Source organism: Siniperca chuatsi, linkage group LG20 (assembly GCF_020085105.1).
Source record: "Siniperca chuatsi isolate FFG_IHB_CAS linkage group LG20, ASM2008510v1, whole genome shotgun sequence".
Lineage (NCBI taxonomy): Eukaryota > Metazoa > Chordata > Actinopteri > Centrarchiformes > Sinipercidae > Siniperca > Siniperca chuatsi.
In genome coordinates, this window is record NC_058061.1 from 8,167,223 (window position 1) to 8,186,558 (window position 19,336).

The 19,336-nt window shown below is 38.5% G+C and overlaps 1 protein-coding gene across 1 annotated transcript in view; it reads right to left on the minus strand.

Annotated features, from left to right (window-relative positions):
• The window catches only part of prkcea (protein kinase C, epsilon a), a 37,546-nt gene that overhangs the window by 2,737 nt on the left and 15,473 nt on the right, over positions 1-19,336 (minus strand). The window contains exons 2-14 of the mRNA XM_044177934.1: positions 17,887-17,950; positions 12,182-12,347; positions 12,039-12,073; positions 10,079-10,167; positions 9,674-9,803; positions 8,563-8,705; positions 6,766-6,868; positions 5,946-6,151; positions 3,845-4,018; positions 3,604-3,758; positions 3,179-3,317; positions 2,605-2,793; positions 601-747 (exon numbers count right to left, since the gene is read on the minus strand). Coding sequence (XP_044033869.1) covers positions 601-747; positions 2,605-2,793; positions 3,179-3,317; positions 3,604-3,758; positions 3,845-4,018; positions 5,946-6,151; positions 6,766-6,868; positions 8,563-8,705; positions 9,674-9,803; positions 10,079-10,167; positions 12,039-12,073; positions 12,182-12,347; positions 17,887-17,950 — 1,740 coding nt within the window. The remainder of the gene's footprint in view (positions 1-600; positions 748-2,604; positions 2,794-3,178; positions 3,318-3,603; positions 3,759-3,844; positions 4,019-5,945; positions 6,152-6,765; positions 6,869-8,562; positions 8,706-9,673; positions 9,804-10,078; positions 10,168-12,038; positions 12,074-12,181; positions 12,348-17,886; positions 17,951-19,336) is intronic.

The following is a 19,336-nucleotide window of genomic DNA, read 5'->3' on the forward strand; positions in this document are numbered from 1 at the left end:
TTACTTTTAAACCATTTTACTTAAAAATGTGAATTTATTGCTTACATTTGTTTTATTTAAAAAAGTGTTAAAAAGTAAATAACACAATAAAAATATTATTATTTTGAGGGACCCTGCTACATGATCAGTGGCTTATTTGCATTTTCCCTCTATTTTCCATCACCTTAATTGTTTTCTGAGCTGTTCTCACCACAAGAGGACCTCATTTTACTGTAAACTGCAGACTTAAATGTTCTCGCAGCAGGACACAACTACTTTTGGATGTGTGGAGAATAAAATCTAAACATTCACAGTTTTGTCAGACTTACAGTTGTCTAAGGATGTAAAACCACCCTACCACAGTTGGTAAAATTGTTTTTTTAGTAGTACATAAAAACTGAGTATTTATGCACTCTATGTTTTTACTTTTTCTTTTTTTTACTTCTTACTACTTATTATATGTCGTATTTATTTAATTGTCATGTGTGTTTTTGATATTGTGTGTTTTTACTGCTGCACAACCAATTGCCCCTCTGGGGACAAAGTTCTACTTGACTTGGCTTGATTTGAAAACATTAGTGTGTGCTTGAGTTGTTGTGTGTGTTGAGTTGTGTTTCTTACAATCCGGGGTTTAAAGGGTGGTTTGACTTTTCTCTGCTCCAGCAGGACCCAGTCGATCTCTCTGAAGAAGGCATGGGTCTTGATGGCCTCCTCACAGCCCTGGCTCACCACGCACCCCAGACGCTTGGCCGGGTTCTTGGTCATGAACTACACATAAAAAGATGCACAATACACACTTTTAATTTGAAATTATACTGTCTGAAAACCACCCCCTTTAAGACACTTAGCTGTGGTTTTATCCATAAAATGACGAGGACAGAAGCAGAACGACGGGTTGAGCAGAAAGCATTTGAGTGCTAATAATAGAGCTGAGGCATTAATGGCTCTGTGGATGGTACAAACAAAGAGGTGTAGTGACAGAGTGATGAAACAGGTCAGCAGAGTGCTTGTGTTATTTAATGTCACTGAAAGCTGTGTCTCTTTTTGTTCCGTTGTTTGTTCAGTATTGTAAGAGCAGGTTGTGATGTACTGTGGTTTTATGATCGCATTGTTATTACTTTAACCTCTTTGACTGACTTTTTTATTCTTCTCAGTATCACAGCAAAGTGAATCGTAACACCTCTGTGTTAAGTGCATTTTGAATGAGTTTCATTTGTTCGTGTGCAGCTCTGAGGATAGAAACATGAATGATACTGTGACAACAATGACCACAAAAACATCGGACATTGACGAACACCTAAAAATCTCGGGTGAAACCTTTTTGCATGAAGTGAAATCCTTTCGAAGTAAAGTTTTGGAGGTCACAGACATCCATTTCATAATGCAGCATGGTGATTTAAAGGTGACAAGACACCTAGACATCTAGGTTAAAACCTGGCTGCATCTGGCTGAAAAGTGAGCATTTTAGACATCTAGGTTACATGTAACATGTTTCAGAGTTCCTGAATTTCAACATTAAAATCTAGCCAGTTAAGTTGTGTTATACAGGTTATATGTAATCTAGCCCCACTTTGTGCCTCTCATGTATTACTATTACATTAAAGTCACAGGACTAAGCAACCGATTTTCCCAAAAATAAATATGTGGTGATGTTTGAAAAACCCAGAAGGTCGTTTAATAAAATTACGGTTGTTCTGAAGGCGTTTCCAAAATCCTCAAAAACTCTTTTAACCATCTAGATGAAAAAATATTCCACGTGTTGCATCATAAAAAATATTTTTTTACCTGATTCCCAGTTGCGTCTCTCTTTCCTAATCCAGACAAAGATGGTAGCTGGCAATGACATATCTCCTTGCTCAATTTGTACAACGTGAACCAACCATGAAGAATTTTACAGTGAGTGTGCTAATGTTGTTTTCTATTATTTAATATTTTGAAACAAAATGACATGTTCATATATCTCTTGTGTTATACAACAACAGCAAAGACGTTTCACAACTTATTTCACATCTTGAGAAAAAGGTTAAAAATCCTTTTTATTGTGCGACAGGCGGAATAATTTTCCATTCAGATCTTCAGAACTTCAGGAGTCTTTGATGATTCTGGAAATACCTTCAGAAGAGCGGTAAATGTTGTTAAACAACCTTATGGGTTTTTCGAAAATTGCTGGGTATTTATTTTTTCAGAAGATTGGATGCTTAGCTCTTTGACTCAAATCTAATGGTAATACATGAGAGTCACAAACTGGGGCTCTGTGCCACTTTTCAACCATATTCAGCCCAGTTTAACTTATTTATTACTGGAAAAGTTTTGAGCAAAAACCTCCTCACAGAAATTTTTTTTTTATGTTGATTTGGTAATGAAAAGTCTCATGGATAAGAAACAAAAAGCATAACAGGCCAGTTTCATTCAGTACATTATCTGATTGGGACAAAATCTACTGAATGAAATGGTAACATTAAACTATTCTTCATTTGTCATGGACACCTTCAAGCAGCAGCACGAATCACTGCTGAAGAAGATGAGATGTGCTCTTGAGGAAAATGTAATAACTCTTTTATACTCTAATAATCACATAAAGAAAATGTTGAAAGAGGTGTGTGATGGTGGAGAGATGACACGTACCGCTCTGAGGATAGAAACAGCTTCTTTGCTGAGCCACACAGGGTAGAGGACGTCATCATGGAGAATTGACTCGAACAAGTCGTCTTCATTATCGGCTTCGAACGGAGGCTGTCCGGCCATCATCTCATACATCAGCACCCCCAGGGCCCACCAGTCCACAGAGGCTCCATACTCCAGCTCCTGCAGGATCTGGATTCAACAACATGACACGGTTCACGGAGGACAGACGCAACTGTAACACCAACCCCCACCTGTGTAAAATGCCAAAAAGTCTCTGGTTCTAGGTTCAAATGGGACTATTTGTTAGTTTTCTTAGTGTTCTATGATATTAAAGTAAATATCTTTTGGTTTTAGACTGTTGGTCGAGACATCTGAATATGTTGACTTGGACTTTTTTACTATTTTCATATGGACCAAATGATTAATCCATTAATTGATAATAATCGTTAGTTGGAGCCCTGCCAGTAACATAAACCTGCACTTTAGTATAGTACTTGAGTGTAAATGTACTTAGTTACTTCCCACATCTAATCAACAGAAAAACCAAGGGAGAATATACCACAGTTCTGCTCACCTCAGGGGCGATGTAGTCGGGCGTGCCACAGAAGGTGGTGGTGGTGACTCCATTCATAATGCCCTCTTTGCACATGCCGAAGTCTGCCAGCTTACAGTGTCCCTCTGCATCCAACAGGATGTTATCCAGCTTCAGATCCCTGAAAAAGAAAGACACAGACACAGACACAGAGAGAGAGAGAGAGCGAGAGATAATTAGCACCATCTGGTTTCCATAACAGTTGGTCTCACTGGGAGAAGTGAGCATGCAATGTAAAAAAACGTGAGAATCACCCAGTAATGCAATTAAAGTGTGAAACACGCCTTCTGGTATGTTCCCGTTAAGATAACCATTTGCGAAATTCCCTAATAGCCTTTGACTTTTTCAAATAATAAGGTTTGCTTGACTGAAAAACATTAAAATAAGAGGGCGTTGGGGACGTTTACCTGTAGATGACCCCATTACGGTGCAGGAACATGAGGGCTGAGGTGACTTCGGCAGCATAGAAACGAGAGCGAGGCTCATCAAACTTTCTGGATCGCTGAATCTGGAACATCAGGTCTCCTCCGTTCACATATTCCATTACAAAAAACAAACGGTCCTGCAGAGAGAGAGAGAGGTATGAGACAGAGAAAACAAAGGTGAACTATTAAATCTGTATGTGCGTATGCTGTCTAGTGGTCCTACTCGTGTCTGGAAGCAGCAGTAGAGCTGGGTGAGGTAGGGGTGTCGGCGGGCGAGGGCCAGTATGCGCTTCTCGGTCATAGTGCAGTCCACGTCATCGTCCTGCAGGATCACGTCCTTCTTCAAAACTTTGACGGCGTAAACCTCCTCTGTCCCCTTCAGCTCCGCCAGCATCACCTGGATAAGAGATAAAAGACAAGGGAGACAGGAGGGAAGGGAAGGGGTTAAGATGCAACAGAGAAAGATGGGTGAAAAAAACAGGAGAGAAAGTGAGCAGAAAGAAAGAAAGCAGAAGATCACAGAAGTTAGCAAACTTTCTAAAAGTTAGACAATGCTGGTTAACAGACTTCAACTACAGGTGTAGAATGTATTCATACACTGAAAAGATGCTGTACTGTAGTAAAACAGATGATTTTCTGATGATGAAGATGTGGGAGAAGAAAGTACAAAACCGTAACTCCACACTTATAATTCTAACATCTCAGAATTTCCTCTTAAATACATAATTGAGTGAATTCCTTATATATGAAAGAATAAAGTGTGTGCATTTTCTATTACCAAGACAAAAAGTGTTAAAAGATCTTTACTGTCTGCGTTCAATCAGCACGGATTGTTTGTCGAACATGAGTCGCTGCACTTGTGAATGTTTAAATTATGCTTTTGCAGCACATCGTGTAAAATAACTTTTAAGACTTTACTGTAAGTAAGAGAAGAATCTGAATATTTATAAAATGAATATACATTTCTGTTATGTATGAAGTCAGTATTACAAAATCATTGTAAAATCTGGTCAGGAGGTTCATTGTTACCTGAGCTGCTCAAGACAGATGATCATTTGAAAAAGAAGACTGCACTTCTGAAAACCATCTGATGAAATGTTGCATTTTGTTTGTGTTGTAAAATATGTCATGATGGTTTAAAATAGACGCTCTTTAAAGCAGCAATTACTGATTTTTTTTGGCTACTCAAGGTCAACAACCTGCAAATACAACATACATAGAATAGACATGGCGGACATGTTGGCAAATTGTTGCCCTTTTACACATCCAACACATGGAGAAACATTAGGATTCATTTGTCATTCATTTATTCCCTATTTATTGATATTTATTCATACTTCTGTTACTGCTGTGCAATATCCCTCATCTCATAATCATCTTAATAAGCTACACTTAACTTGACAGGACTCATTATTGCACTATTACTTATTACTTATATTATTACATTGCATTATACCGTACATACTTATCAACCTCTAAATCCACTTTGGTACTTACACTTATTTTAGCTTTTATACTTCTATCCACTTTGTACTTAATTTATCTTACCTGTATTATAGTGTATTATATTTTGATTTGCTTAGTACTTCTATTCCTTCTATTCTCAAGTGTGCATTGACGTGATAGTGAGCAGCTGTAACGAAAGAGTTCAATGGGATCAATAACATATTTCTGATTCTGATTTAAGCCATTTGGCAAACGTAATTCTATATGCACACTCCTTTTAGCTCTGCTTTGGTTTTCACTTTAGTCTCTTTAGCTGCTAAATGTTCACCAGCTAGTCACTAACTTTCTCTGTCAGTTTACGAGAGCCTTTGCCTGCTGCCTGCACCTAGAAATACAACACTGATGAGAGCAGTGAGAGTGAACCAAAACAGTAAAGTTGCAGCCATAAAACCAAAACAATGAGCTGAAAGACGCTAAAACACTAAACACAGTCATTTGATCATCTGTTAATATATAAATATTGATTAGTGCAGCTTTAATGTTAACTATAACTGCATGTGAGACAGCTCAATATTTTCACAATTTCTTCTTTTTTCTTTCTTGTAAAGTTGTAAAGTTTTAAAGTAGGAAAAAGTCTGGTTTACTGTTTGGCATGGTACGTAGTGGAAAAGTGAAACGTAATGTGTAAAAACAGCTGCCCTCCAAACAACGAGGCAGCTGTTCTTGTCCCTGATATTCCCTGACATCGCCTGAAAATTCAGCAGTTATGAATGCTGGTGAATGGGGTGTTAAAAGAACAAAAAAACCTGTTATTGTGAGCATAATGAGCGGTAAACAAATAAACATCCCCCTCAAACGCCTCCTCTGTGTCGTCGCACCTTGCCAAAGCTGCCTTTTCCGAGAACCTTGATAAAGTTGAAGTCCTTGAGGGTCCTCCTTTGGATCTGTCCGTTCTCCCTGCCTGCCGAGGAGGAGGACGAGGAGGAAGAGGAGGTGGTGGAGGAGGAGGAAGAGGAGGAGGTGTGTTGGGTTCCCTGCTGGTCGAGTGACAGCGCGTCCTGCAGGCGATCTAACCCTGCCAAGTCTGTGGGTGTCAACGGAAAAGCAGATCAGACATCAGTGAAAACAGGCTGACTGTCTTTTTTTCCTGTCAGTGTTCAGCTCGTTATGCAAAAAAATATTTTTAGAAATATTGCTCATTATTTGTTACTGATTACTTTTCAATAAACTTTCAAAAATGATGTTCACATCCTCTGTTAAAACCTGGGATGACTCAGTTACAGGTGATTAAATAGCAGCAGCGACTGGTGTTGTTGTTATCATCGTTTGGCTCGATAAAACAAAAATGGGAATCTTTCCACAAAGAGAAAGTTAACTTTTATTTCTCAGCTTGCAAAGTGTGAGAAGATGATGACTAACTGTGACAACCAAATGGTGGTGGGCGGTGGGGGATAATTCTTAGATAACTTAAGTTTAGTCTTACATGTACAGCAACAATAATACATTTAACTATTTCTTAAAAGGAGCAATAATATTATTACTGAAATGGAAATACTACCTCATACTGGTAAAATTAACATGTTAAAACCACATGCTGCTAAGAACGCATCTCAAAGGGCTTGGAAATATCGGGCTGTTTGTGTCAAATCTGTGTTTTCTGATGGTGTGTGTTTGCGTGTGTGTTGTGTTCAGTGTTACCCTGCTGTGAGGGGGAGGTGGGGACAGCTGGCTGGCTGAAGCTGTTGTCCTCAGTCTGAGAGAGCTCAGGAGGAGACTGGGGAGGGTCCTGCCCTGGAGTCAACTGGAGAGAGAGAGACAACGTGATCGTTCCTTTGGGCTGCCCTCTGAAAATCGTTTACTTGAATCATGAGTCAGGGAGTTGAATCTCAGTTTCTCAGCTGAAGCGTGTGACTTGTTTTTCCCGTACATTAATGCCCACAGAAATACACAGAATAAAACCTTGAGCAGGCTAAAGTTTGTTTTTTTTACAAACCTGTCTTTCTCAAAAAAAAGTTTAAAACACTTTGAACATCCTAAAGAGTTAGAAGGGAAGATCGATAAAATCTCTTGTCTGTACAGTAAATATAAGTCTACCACCAGCAGCAGGTTAGCATAGCTTAACACAAACAATGGAAACAGTAGGAAACAGCTAGCCTGGCTCTCTTCCAAGGTAACAAAATCCGCTGACCATCAACTCTCACAATATCTATATGTCGCCACTGGTTGCCTGGCAACCTCACAGTGACGCCAAGACTCAACAAGATATAACATGTTAATTAGTGAGACGAAAGGGACAAAGCGGCAAAAAAAAATTTTTTTAATTGAAAAACTCAACAGCAATGTCTGTTTTCATAAATCATGACCCAGTTACTCAAGATAATCCACAGATTTGTTGTGAGCAGTTTCATGTTGGAAGAAAGAAAATAATTCCTAAATGAAACTGCTTACAACAAGGTCTTTTGTGATTTCTGAAAAGAGACATTGCTGTTCAGTTTTTCAAATGTAGTTCACAAGCTGAGTACCATATAGTCCCATTATATTCCAAAAAGGCAGACATCTCTACAGCTGACATCTCCAAAACTCGGTAACTCACACCAAAACAATCTAGATGGATAAATAGCACTACAGGTAAGAGGAAAAATATGTATTTTTGATTTTGGGGTGAACTGTCCCTTTAAGAGATGCTGTTAGGTGATTTTTGTTACTGTGGGACAGGGCCAGGCTAACTGTTTTCCCCCGTTCCCAGTCTTTAAGCTAAGCTAAGCAAACCAGCTGCTGGCTGTAGCTTCATATTTACCATACAGATTTGACAGTGGTATCAATCTTCTTATACAGTATAACTCTCTGCAAGACAACGACTAAGCAGATTTTCCAAAATGTCTAACTATTCCTTTAAAAAGGTGACATACAACCATAATAAAGAATTTGCATTTAATGCAACAACACATATGGCAACCACCTAAAAGTCAAAGTAAGTAGCCTTCAGTCAGATATGCTGAAAGACACTAAAACATTCTCATAAAGGTTTGCTTTGTCTGATCTGAATTTGTTCCACTTCTGTCTTATTACCCCAACATTATGGATGAACAACAGACTTTTCCATCATACTGTCTCAAATATTATTTGGATCTGTTGTAATAAATTGATTTCTAAATGCTGAGAAACTGCAGACAGAAAGACCCAGACTGTACAGCCAAACAGGGGCAGGTACCAGCATCTAGACAGGTGTTTCTGATTATTGCAGGGACAAGGGATGAAAAGGCATCAGTAATCATTCATATTCATATAATATTATTTATTCTAAAAACAAAACCATCTGTATAACTAATGAAAAGAAGCACCAAATCCTCCTCCAACTATTGAAATTGTTGTTTTGCAGAATTCAACAAGTAGCCCTGTGTTTCCTGCTTTCATATTTCTAATGTAGTAATAATGTAAATATCTTTATTTATGAGGGACTAAATGTGCAGTGCCACAGTGAGAGTGACTCGTTACCTTCCTCCTACGCTGTGCGGTGTTGGAGATCTTGTCGGGCGTGACTCCCAGGTCAGACAGGACCTTAGCGATTCCTCGGGCGTCCACACCACAGTTAGGAGCTACATTGGTCTCACACCGTCTGTGCACATTCATCTTACACACTGCATAACAACAACAAAATACACAAAAATGGTTCAGGTTAAACCCAGGAAGGCTTTCTGACTCAAACATGGGAATTTTCTTTAATGTTACCTAGTAGCTACAGAGATCAACTTGTGCTGGAAGGTCACAGGTGTGATCAATAGCAAACAGGTGTCCATCAATACACAGGTACAGTGTTTTAGGAAAAGGAAACAGATTTTTCATCAGTGAAACCTCAAAAATACACATTGCACCATGATGCCACCCACTGACAGATATCAAAGAACTGGGGTAATACGGTAGACATAATCTTGGGATGCTACAGCAAAATTTTTTGCAGGACTGCAACTAACGATTATTTCCATTATCGATTAATTTGTTGATAATTGCAATTAATTCCTTAGTCTATAAAATGACACAAAAAGTGAAAAAATCACAAGTTTGGTCCGAAACTACTACAAAAATATTACATTTAAAAATTGTATTATATTAAAAATATTCATGGGATACATGTGGCAGATTTTGTGCAGTATTTCATGAGAAAACAGCAAAGATTTTCTCAAATTACCTATCTCAAAATGTTAACAAAACATCCTTTAAAAGAAACTCCTGTATCTGCTCCAAAATCTATTCACTTATTCTTTGGCCCAACATTTCACCAGATTTCTCTTAAATCTGTTCACCAGTGTTTGATCCTGAGAGAAACAAGCAGGATGACAAAACATATCCTCCTTGGCAGAGATACAAATGTGTGTGTTGACATTTATTATTAAACAACTGTAATGAAAATGTCATTTTTCATTTCATTATGACTTAAAGCGCTTTTATTAAATTAATTAACATATATTGAAACTTTTTTTGTTTACAGCCTTTGACTTTAAATCTATGCACATACTGTTTAGGCTCCAAGGAGATTGCAAAACATGAGCACCTCTAAATGCATCCATGTGCGGTCACAATGTGAATTCCCCACTGCGCATGAACTCACCTTTGCATTGCAGGCCCTGCCTCATGAGGCCCCACAGCAGGGAGCCACAGTGGTCACAGAAGGTGGGGACCTTGTAGTTGTGAATACTGAACTTATGGGGCATGTTAACACTGAACCGCTGTGAACCCACCTACAGAGGGAGACACACACACACACACAAACGCACATGGTGTTACAAAGAGGTCACAGTCGCATTATCGGAGGAATAATGCATGCGGCTCAAGTGTTAGTACAGAGTGTACACAAGTTACCTTAAGTAACACAGATTTATTCACCAAAGGCCTGAATGGTGAGCCCATGTTCAGTTTTTTCTACACAATTCAGTCTCTGTGTTCTCGTCTATATGTGAGTATGAGCCAAAAATACTCTATGTGCAGTTGGATGTTTGCACGTGAGTGTGTGTACCTCCTCAGGTGTGTCCTCCTGCTTCTTCATCCCGGCACACTTGGTGATGATGAGCTCATGGCAGCGCTTGTGGACGACACAGGTACACACTGGAAGCATAGCATCAACATCAGGCATTCACACATCTTAAATTTAGTCAAATAAAGTCTGAATGACAATTTGTTTGATGTTGAATTTGATTAGCAGAGGGACATCAAATATGTGATGTTATTACCAACATTATCCCATCCATTAGATACCCGGGAAGAATAAAAGTGCTAAAAGTTTTCCAGCAATTATGTTAGTGATGCATCGATTCGATACACTGATTTAATATCCGTGCCAGTACTGACCTTATTAAAGGGGTCAGGTATCGGCCGAATGTGAATGACCCACATTAAAAGTCAATATTAAAATGCAATTTTCTAAAACTTCTTTAACAATATAATTAAAATCTACAAAAGCCTAAAAAGAGTGCGTTAACATTTACACTTAAGTGTAAATGTAGTCGCAGCCTCATACACATAGATGATTGATCCCAATTAGTACTACACAGTGAGGTATACAGAGGTTAAACTGAATTGAATTATTAATATTTTTATATCAATACATATATAATAGCCGTTACAGAGGTAGCACAACCCACTCGCCAGAGAAAACATTAATATTGGATGCTTCAGTAAAATCTGGATTACTTTCAATGCCAATGTTTTTAAATTAATCATTTCTACGATATCTAGCAGGGACAAATACAATGTGGTTAAGGTGTGGTTAAGCGCGTGAGCAGCACGTTGGCAGCGCAGCAGCAGCTTCAGTCCTCCGTCTGCGTCTACACAGGATGCATTCAGGCACAGTATTGAGTGTAGGTCACCTGTGTTTTGGCAGCGTTCAAACACACAATCACTGTAGTTACACGTGTGTGGACATCTGTATTAATTCAAATAAACGCCTGCTGTGTAGACAAGCAATTAAAAGAATTTGGCTGGTTAAGGTTGGGAAATATCTTCATCATGGTTAAATATTTAAAATAGCCAACATTTTTTTGTTAGTGGGCATTCAGACTGAATACAGCCCTGCGTTAAAACAGTACAGGGGGCTGCATTGGTGGATTTGTGTTTAAAGTACCAGTGAGACATGAAATACGATCCAAGAAGTCCAGTTTTGAGTAACAGATAATCCATTTAAAGGGTTATCAGACGCAAACATTTTATAATAATACATTTCACAGAATACTTTTTTTTTTTTAAAGTTATCGAGCCGGCAACTATTATAACTTTCGACAAGACGATCACAAGGTAAACAGTAGAAATATATAATTCACGTTACAAATTAATGCACCAGGAATGTACGCTTGTGTTGAGCCAGGTTCAACGTTTTTCCTGGAAGACCCTGCGTTGTTTTGCCAGAGCCCCCTGCGTTGGCACCCCCGTTGCACTGCCGGACTGGCCCCAAATGGAATATTTTGCGTTTTTACACACAGGGCTCATGTCGGTCTGAACGCCTTAGTCTGAGAGTCTAAGACAGGATGTCAGCACTAAAAAGTTGAATACATTAGACACCCATCCACCACACCCTTACCTCTCGCCATACTACATAAATGACATTACTTCCTGCATCTGCACTGAACGGTGGCACTGGATGTACATCATGTTCTGCAGAATCATCCAATATGACTGTAATTCCTTGTGAGCCTGGGCAGCAATAAAGTACCTCAACAGGTCAGTTAAGTAACACTCAGACATCCAGCTGTATTTTGTGGACGTTTGCATCCACTGAAGAAAAAGCAACAAATGTAACCGACACAATGTTCATGAGCATTGGTGTAATGCACTTCATCTATGGCTCTGGGTAATGGTGGCTTGAGACCAAATCACAGCTGTCATTCAGCAACATGTAATCCCTCTTGTGTTCTCATGCTTAAATAATACATGGTGTGCAGTGTTACTTGAGAAACTGGAATCTGCCAGAGAAAAGTACTCACCTTGACACTGGTATCCCTGCTTCCCCAGCACACCCCTATCAGATCAGACACACAGAGGAGTCAGCATTTCAGCCAGGTTGGTTTAATGAAACATAATAGCAGGTGAGTTAGGTCAGACAGATCTGTATGTGTATGTTGCCTACCAGATAAAATCTCTGCAATGTGAGCAGTAGGTTGGTTGTCTCAGGTAGGTGGCCATGAACTTGTGTCCATTGACTTGATGGACGCGTCGTCGGACAGCACCCTGTCTCCGGCGAGGACCGATCCTCTCTCGAAACACTCGCTCCTCATTCTCATTGGTTCCCGAGGCTGTCGAGTGAACAGACACAAGTGTATCAACAAAAATGAATCTGAAGAGAAATTACAGAACTTTTGTGTGTTTCTGAGTCAGTTCTAAATGAGTATTCATGCACATCACAGTGCTGTGGATGTTTTCTTATGCCCATCGATTTACTTCCTGAGGCGGTTTGTACAAATAAGGATCATTTGCATCACGTTGCTCGAGATGTTTAATCATTCAACGGCCTCGCTTCTTTTTTCCCCCTCCCTCCCTGTTTCTCACAAACACCCCACACCTACCAGAGGCCTATGCATACGTACGTGTGCATGCTATTTATACTTTCATGTGTGGGCACTAAAACGAAGGACAGCATATTAAAATACTCCTCCTCAGCAAGCGCCATCCAACCAGCCGTTCCCTTCCTCTCTGCATCTCCCCGGAAACATAAATGCTTTCCGAGGGTAACCTTAAGACAAGAGAACCACCTCCACTCTCACTCCCACACACACTCCTCTCTGCGCTCCTGTCCTAGTTTGCCTTTCTTTCACTCTCCCTCCATCCCTCTCCTGGGTGCGTTATAGATGTGGTTACTGCTGAGCCTCTCTAGAGTTCGATTACAGACAGGCTGTCTAGGGACTGTGTGTGTGTGTGTGTGTGTGTGTGAGTAGGAGTGTATGCGTGTGAAAGTGTGTGTTTTTGTGTAACTGTGTATGTGTGTGTGTGATGGTGGTGTTGGTGGGGGGTGGGGCGCTTAACAGGCCATTATTGGGATCACTTTGTTTTACATAATACATCATCCATCTGTCCAGGACACACACATCACACACATACACACAGGCATGCTGACAAGGAGGGGCGATGAGGCATAACAACAGTTAAGAGTGATTGTCGTGGAGACAGACATACTCTGGTTCTGCTGAATGACCAACTGGGAGATGGACGTCCAACAAACACACATATACGAACAGACAGAAGATTCAAATTTGACACAAACATGTAGTAGACCAGCAGACAGGGAAGACAGTAGAGGAAAAGCTGAACTACAGATGGTGATATAAACAAATATGACATAAAAAATGAATAACAATACAACTGTGGCAGTAATCCATCTGCTTCTCAAATAATGAGTAAGATTGTAGATAGATTTGTGTACAATAAAACTAGAAAATGCTACATTTTCTGAAGAAAATTGAATTGTGTACAAAAATTGCAGTTGAAACAAAAGAAACTAGAAACACTTTGAGTTGACGTTATAGCTGAAGGTAAACCACTGAAAAAAGCTGAAGTGGCAGTTGAAGCATCTGCTCAAATGTTGAATAAGCTTGTAAATACATTTTCAAAATTATTTATTATGACTGAATACAAACTAGAAACTAGAAAAGGCAAAAATTAAATGTACATGTGCAAACTTCCACTGAAAAATTGCAGTTGAAACATTTAAAATGTCTTAAAATTTTGGTTATTTTGAGCTTTCAAAATGGCGGCAATGAGTGAAGCTGAAGCACTAAAAGGAACTAAAGTTGTAGCTGAATCTGAAGCGCTTAAAGAAGTTGAAGTGGCAGTTCAAGCAGCTTCATAAATGTTGAGTAAGCTTGTAGATATACACATACAATACTCTATGAGACTGAAAAATGAAACTGTTTTAAAATACTGATTCTTGGGAGCTTCTGAAATGGCAGCAGCAGTTTAAATTGAAGCACCACAAGAAGTTAAAGTGTCAGTTAAAGTGGCTCCTCAAATGCTGAATAAGACTGTAGATACATGTGAACAATGTTCCATTAAGATTTAAATACCTGTGTCTTGTCTTGACTTAGTGCAAGTAACATTTATTTTATAATTTCCCACATTTATGGCTTGTGGTACAGATACCCGTTTGCACTATTGGCGGCTGGACTTAAATGTTGTTCTAGATAACATTAATGAATGATGTAAACCAACAATTTAAACTACCAAACTAACTTTTATGGTAAAACTTGTCTTAACTGATGTTTGTCAAGTTCAATTCTAGCACGTAGATACATAATAATTATTAAGGATTATTGCGTTGATTTTTTGGTTTGTTTCTGACTGCATTAACATTTTATTTATTTATCACTCATTAACAAACAATTATTAATTGTTATTCTGTTATTCATCTTCCATCACAGAAAAATTGATAGTGGCAACTAATTTCGCTTACATAAATGTGTCAGACAAGACGCAGACTCATCTCACATAAAAGCTAAAAAGGAGAATTCATGTGGTAATTACCAGGAATTGTACAAACCTTAAGTAGATAAATACATGATAGAATATAGCAGCAATGCTTGCTGAATCAAAAAGCTTGTGCAAGAAAGAGTGGCTTCAGAAATGACATCCATCAGTCGCACCCAGGCAGTATTCTTGAACACGACAGAATTAGACTGACAGAAATGCAAAATTAGATTAGATGATATTTATAAAGTCCTATTTCTTTAGGCTTGAGAAATAGCATGCCAAACTCAATATTATACAGCGACTGAAACTAACACTAAAGGCCCTATTTCTAATGATTGTGGTACAATTTAAAATTTTTCTCATACTCTTATGAAACTCTTTTAAAGACAAGTTTTTATAAACTCATATTTAACTAGTTTATTGTCATTTTTTTATTATTTTCATTAAAATATTATTTTATATTGTATTTGTTAATTGCTCTCTATTCATTTTCAAGTTTCTTTTCTGTTAAAGAACTTTGTAAACTTGTTTTTGAAAAATAATTATATACTATAAAATTCTGCACTGAATCTATGTCATTAGTTTCCAAACATACAGTACTTAAAGGTAATTAATTTGGATAAAAAAAGATATTGAATTGAACAATAAGAAGCTTTTCTTTAAGAAAAAAAAAGGTTTCCCATGTTGTTACTCTGGTAATTTTAAGCGCTCAATCATGAAGGTTATCTTTTAAGCTTTGAGGAATGTGAAAAAATATTTAAAAGAAACAGACAAGAATAAAGAAAGAGAGAGGGAGAGACTGCAGATGGTCAGATTAGGTCAGATTATTGTTATTCGCTTCCTGAGACCAACAGATGCATAAGGAAGGAGAGGAGAAAAGAGGAGGGAAAAAAAGAGAAGAACGAGTCCTTCCAGTCTCTGAAGCTGCAGAGAACAGATTGCACCAGGGGAAAAATAAATAAATCTGCTAAAAATACCACCTCTTCCTCTAGTTCTCACCCTCCATCTCTCCATCCCTTACTGCTCTCCAGCCTTCCTATCAGCACACACACACCATTTGTTTTTATCAGCATACATTAACATGACGAGCACTCAAGCCAGCTGAACTCAGGGAGGAAGCTCAGGAATGGGCGGAGAGTGGGTCGTGAGGTCACACCAGAGTGTCCAATCATTGGTGAGGAGGGCAAGACATGAACGCCTGAGTCTGCATATGTGTGTGTGTAATCCGTGGCTCAATCTCACCTACTATTTTAAGAATCTACTCCCTCTCTTCACTTTCTACTGCTCTCTTTATCCATCTTTACATAGAGAAACTATACTCTGTTATACTGCTGGGGTTCTCTGCTGCATCCTCACACACACACACACACACACACGCACATATATATATATATATATATGTGTGTGTGTGTGTGTGTACATGCACACTTTCACTGGAAGGCAGAGAACTGTTTCTATTTATAACCAGGTGTGAAGATACACAGGTGCAGGTGAAAATCGCTCTTATAAGGCAACAATGTGAGTGAGTGTATGTGTGCGGAAAGGCTAATTGAGAGAGATATCGTGGATGTTTCCATGTTTAAACAATACAAACAAATAGAGGACGAAGGAAATAGAGGACAAGAGAAAGAATGGAAACGTTCTATGAATTCTGTTAAGTAACTTTCTAGGAAAACAGGAAGACCTAAAGCTTCATGCTTGGCCTGTTTTTACAGTAATCTTTCCATCGCACTCTCTGGGCCTCTAGTTTCAATGCAGTAAACTGGCAGTAATGGCCGAGGATGTATGTACAGTACGTTATGTTAAACCTGCAAAAACTGATGTTTTGGCCACTTGAGGGCGGTAGAACAAGTTGTGAACACAACATTGACATATTTTCACATTTTAAGTTGATATGGCGAACTTGTTAGCAAACATTTACACATCCAGCAGTTACAGAGCAACATTGTCATTCATTTGGAGTCGTATTTCTAAACAATTAGCAGAAACGCGCTATAAAACTCTGTGAAGCCGAGGGGAGCTGCACAATCAGGTGATAATTCTCTGTAGGTTCATCACTACGATTGACTCCTTTCACATTTTCACATTTGATACATTATTATTGTAAAAATATGAATTATAGCTGGTTTAAGCTTATTGTACTTGTAAGTAACAAAACCCTACCAGATAAGTCCTTAATGGGCTATTACAGGAATACAGAATTATACAAGGCTAGAAATAAAATAAAATAGGTATCTGATTTATTTAAAAAATATATATATTGTTCAGTACTTGTTGATAGCCTTTCCCACCCACACGCATCTCCTTCTACTTTCATGACAGAGAAAAATAATATATATATTAAATAACTAATTTCATGTTTAAGCTAGTTGTTTTTTATGCATGTCAAAATGGAATTGGTTAAATCTGCACTAATCACTATTTTTATATCATCAGTGGGTCAAATGACTATGTAGAATGTGAAAGGGATCACTTGTAGTGACAAACCCACAGAGAATTACCACAAATTTTGCCGTTCCCCTCATTTTAAGCATCTTTCAACTCATTGTTTTGGTTTTAAGGCTCACAACTCTATGTTGTGGCTCACGCTTACTCTCAGATGTGTTGTTTTTGGACACAGAAGGCAGCTGTTTTCAGAAAAAGAGGTGTAATAAACCCACTGTACACTATCTGTCCATCACCAATTGGTAGACAGACAAACTAGGTGACTAGCTGTGAGTATGTAGTAGCACATTTAGTTGCTAAAGACACAGATATTTGCCTGAGGAGTTGGAGGTAACCAAAACCGAGCTAAAAAAGGAGTGAATATTGGACTTACATTTGTCGGGTGCCCAGAAACACAACTCCAATGAATGGTAATGTTTCTCAGTGTGTTGGATGTGTAAATAGGCAACTGTTTGCTAACAAGTTTACAATATGAACTTTATAAGGTGATAATATGTGAATTTTGTGTTACAGCTTGTTCTGTTGCCAAAATCAATTAATTAGGTTAAGTAGGAGAGACAATTCCTTTTTTTTAAAATGATGGAACATTTCTCCTCAAATTTCTGTCAGAAGCTGCAGGTAAATATGATTTGTTTGTCCGGAGGCTGATGGATCCAGATCTTAAACAAAGTTACATTAAACTGTAATAAAGTTCATGATATCAGTAGCTGATATGCTCATAGAGGGACAACCCACGCAGCTTATTATCTTTAAATAGTTCCACCTTTCCAGACTCATTAGCGCCGGCTTTGCACATGTTGTTGCTGTACTTTCCGACAGCACTGTGCCACACCGTCCTGAAGCTAGAGGCGTGTGTGTATACATAAGTGTTTTGATGTGTGATTCCTTTCCTTTCACTAGTAAAACAGTGTGTTGTGGTGGTTTTACCCTCAGTGGAAGATCCGGACAGATCAATTACCACGTACACCTTCCCCTCCGGCTCCAAGTCAATCTGCACAGACAAAGAAAGAGAGAAACAGAGAGTAAATCAGTGAGAAATAACACAGCTGAACAGTGAGTGCAGCAGGGGGGCTTTCCTCCAGCACAAACAAACAAACCAGTGCACATGGAAGAGGTCATTATCATTACAATCCTCCCCACCACACGCATCATTATCATCATAAATCATTATTTTATGTCTGAAATCTACCAGCCACTTTTATATTTTACCAGCATTTGGCAGGTGGCTGGTGCTAATTTCCCACCCCGCACTCCTGGCATTAACATACTATCTGTACCTGATATGTTATATGGAGAAAGATTTCTTACAACAAGGCTTTGCATTTACAGTACACCTGCTGTTTATAAGCATTCTCTTTATCTCAAATCTGCCCTTGTGATCTGATTTCAACGTGCAAATTAGGTAGGTGGAGCTGGCAGACTTCTCAGCAAATATGACATCTCCCACAAGGGAGGTGATGCTGCTGAATTGGCTCGACTTATTTTTCTTGCTGAGGAAGGTGTCATCTCTAGCTTGCTTGAGAAAGCAGAAAGAGGCAAAGGTAGAAGACCGTTCAACTTGTTGGGCGCATCTTTTTGTAAGAATGTGGTCTGGCCGATCAGATTGCATTCTGATTGTAATGCGTTTTGTGTGCATTTACATCTGAATTAACATGTTTTTATCAGAAGCAAAACCATAATAAATTGAAGTAAGAACTCTGCATAGCAATGTCTGAATTGGAATAAAAAAGGTAATAGTACTCAAAACCAGTATAGCATTCACATGCAGGATTTGGAAGTCACAAATTGTGTATATGAACTATAAGTTTAAGGGTACAAGTTACCAATTTGTAATACAAAATATTAATTAATGTGCACCAAGAAAATGTACTCCTGATACATGCCAGACTCTGTACACACCATTTAGGGACAGAGGATCTTGGAGGCACTAGCAGAAAAAAGCTTGGTTTGAGCAGAAAAAAAATGCCAATTTTGCCCATGAATACAATAACTACATCATGTATACATATATTCATTAGACTCAGGTTGTCTGAGGAGCAGGGGCAAAAAAAAATAAAAGGGCAGCAGAAATTAATCAGCAACTAGTTTGATAATCCTTTAATCGTTTAAGTCATTTTTCAAGCAAAAAGGCCAATTTGACACTTCCAGCTTCTCAAATTGAAGAATTGGCTGCTTTTCCTTGTCTTACATTACAATAAATTGATTAACTTTCTCTATATTGTCATATTGGATATTAGATTATTATTAACCAGAGTAGCAATAAAAAAGGTTTAAGGCTGCATAATATATAAAATATTTTATTGGCATGTAAAGCACTCAAATCCTTCCTTAACAGAGTGAAATCAGCTTCCTTGACAAAATGTTCTTGTGCTGTTTG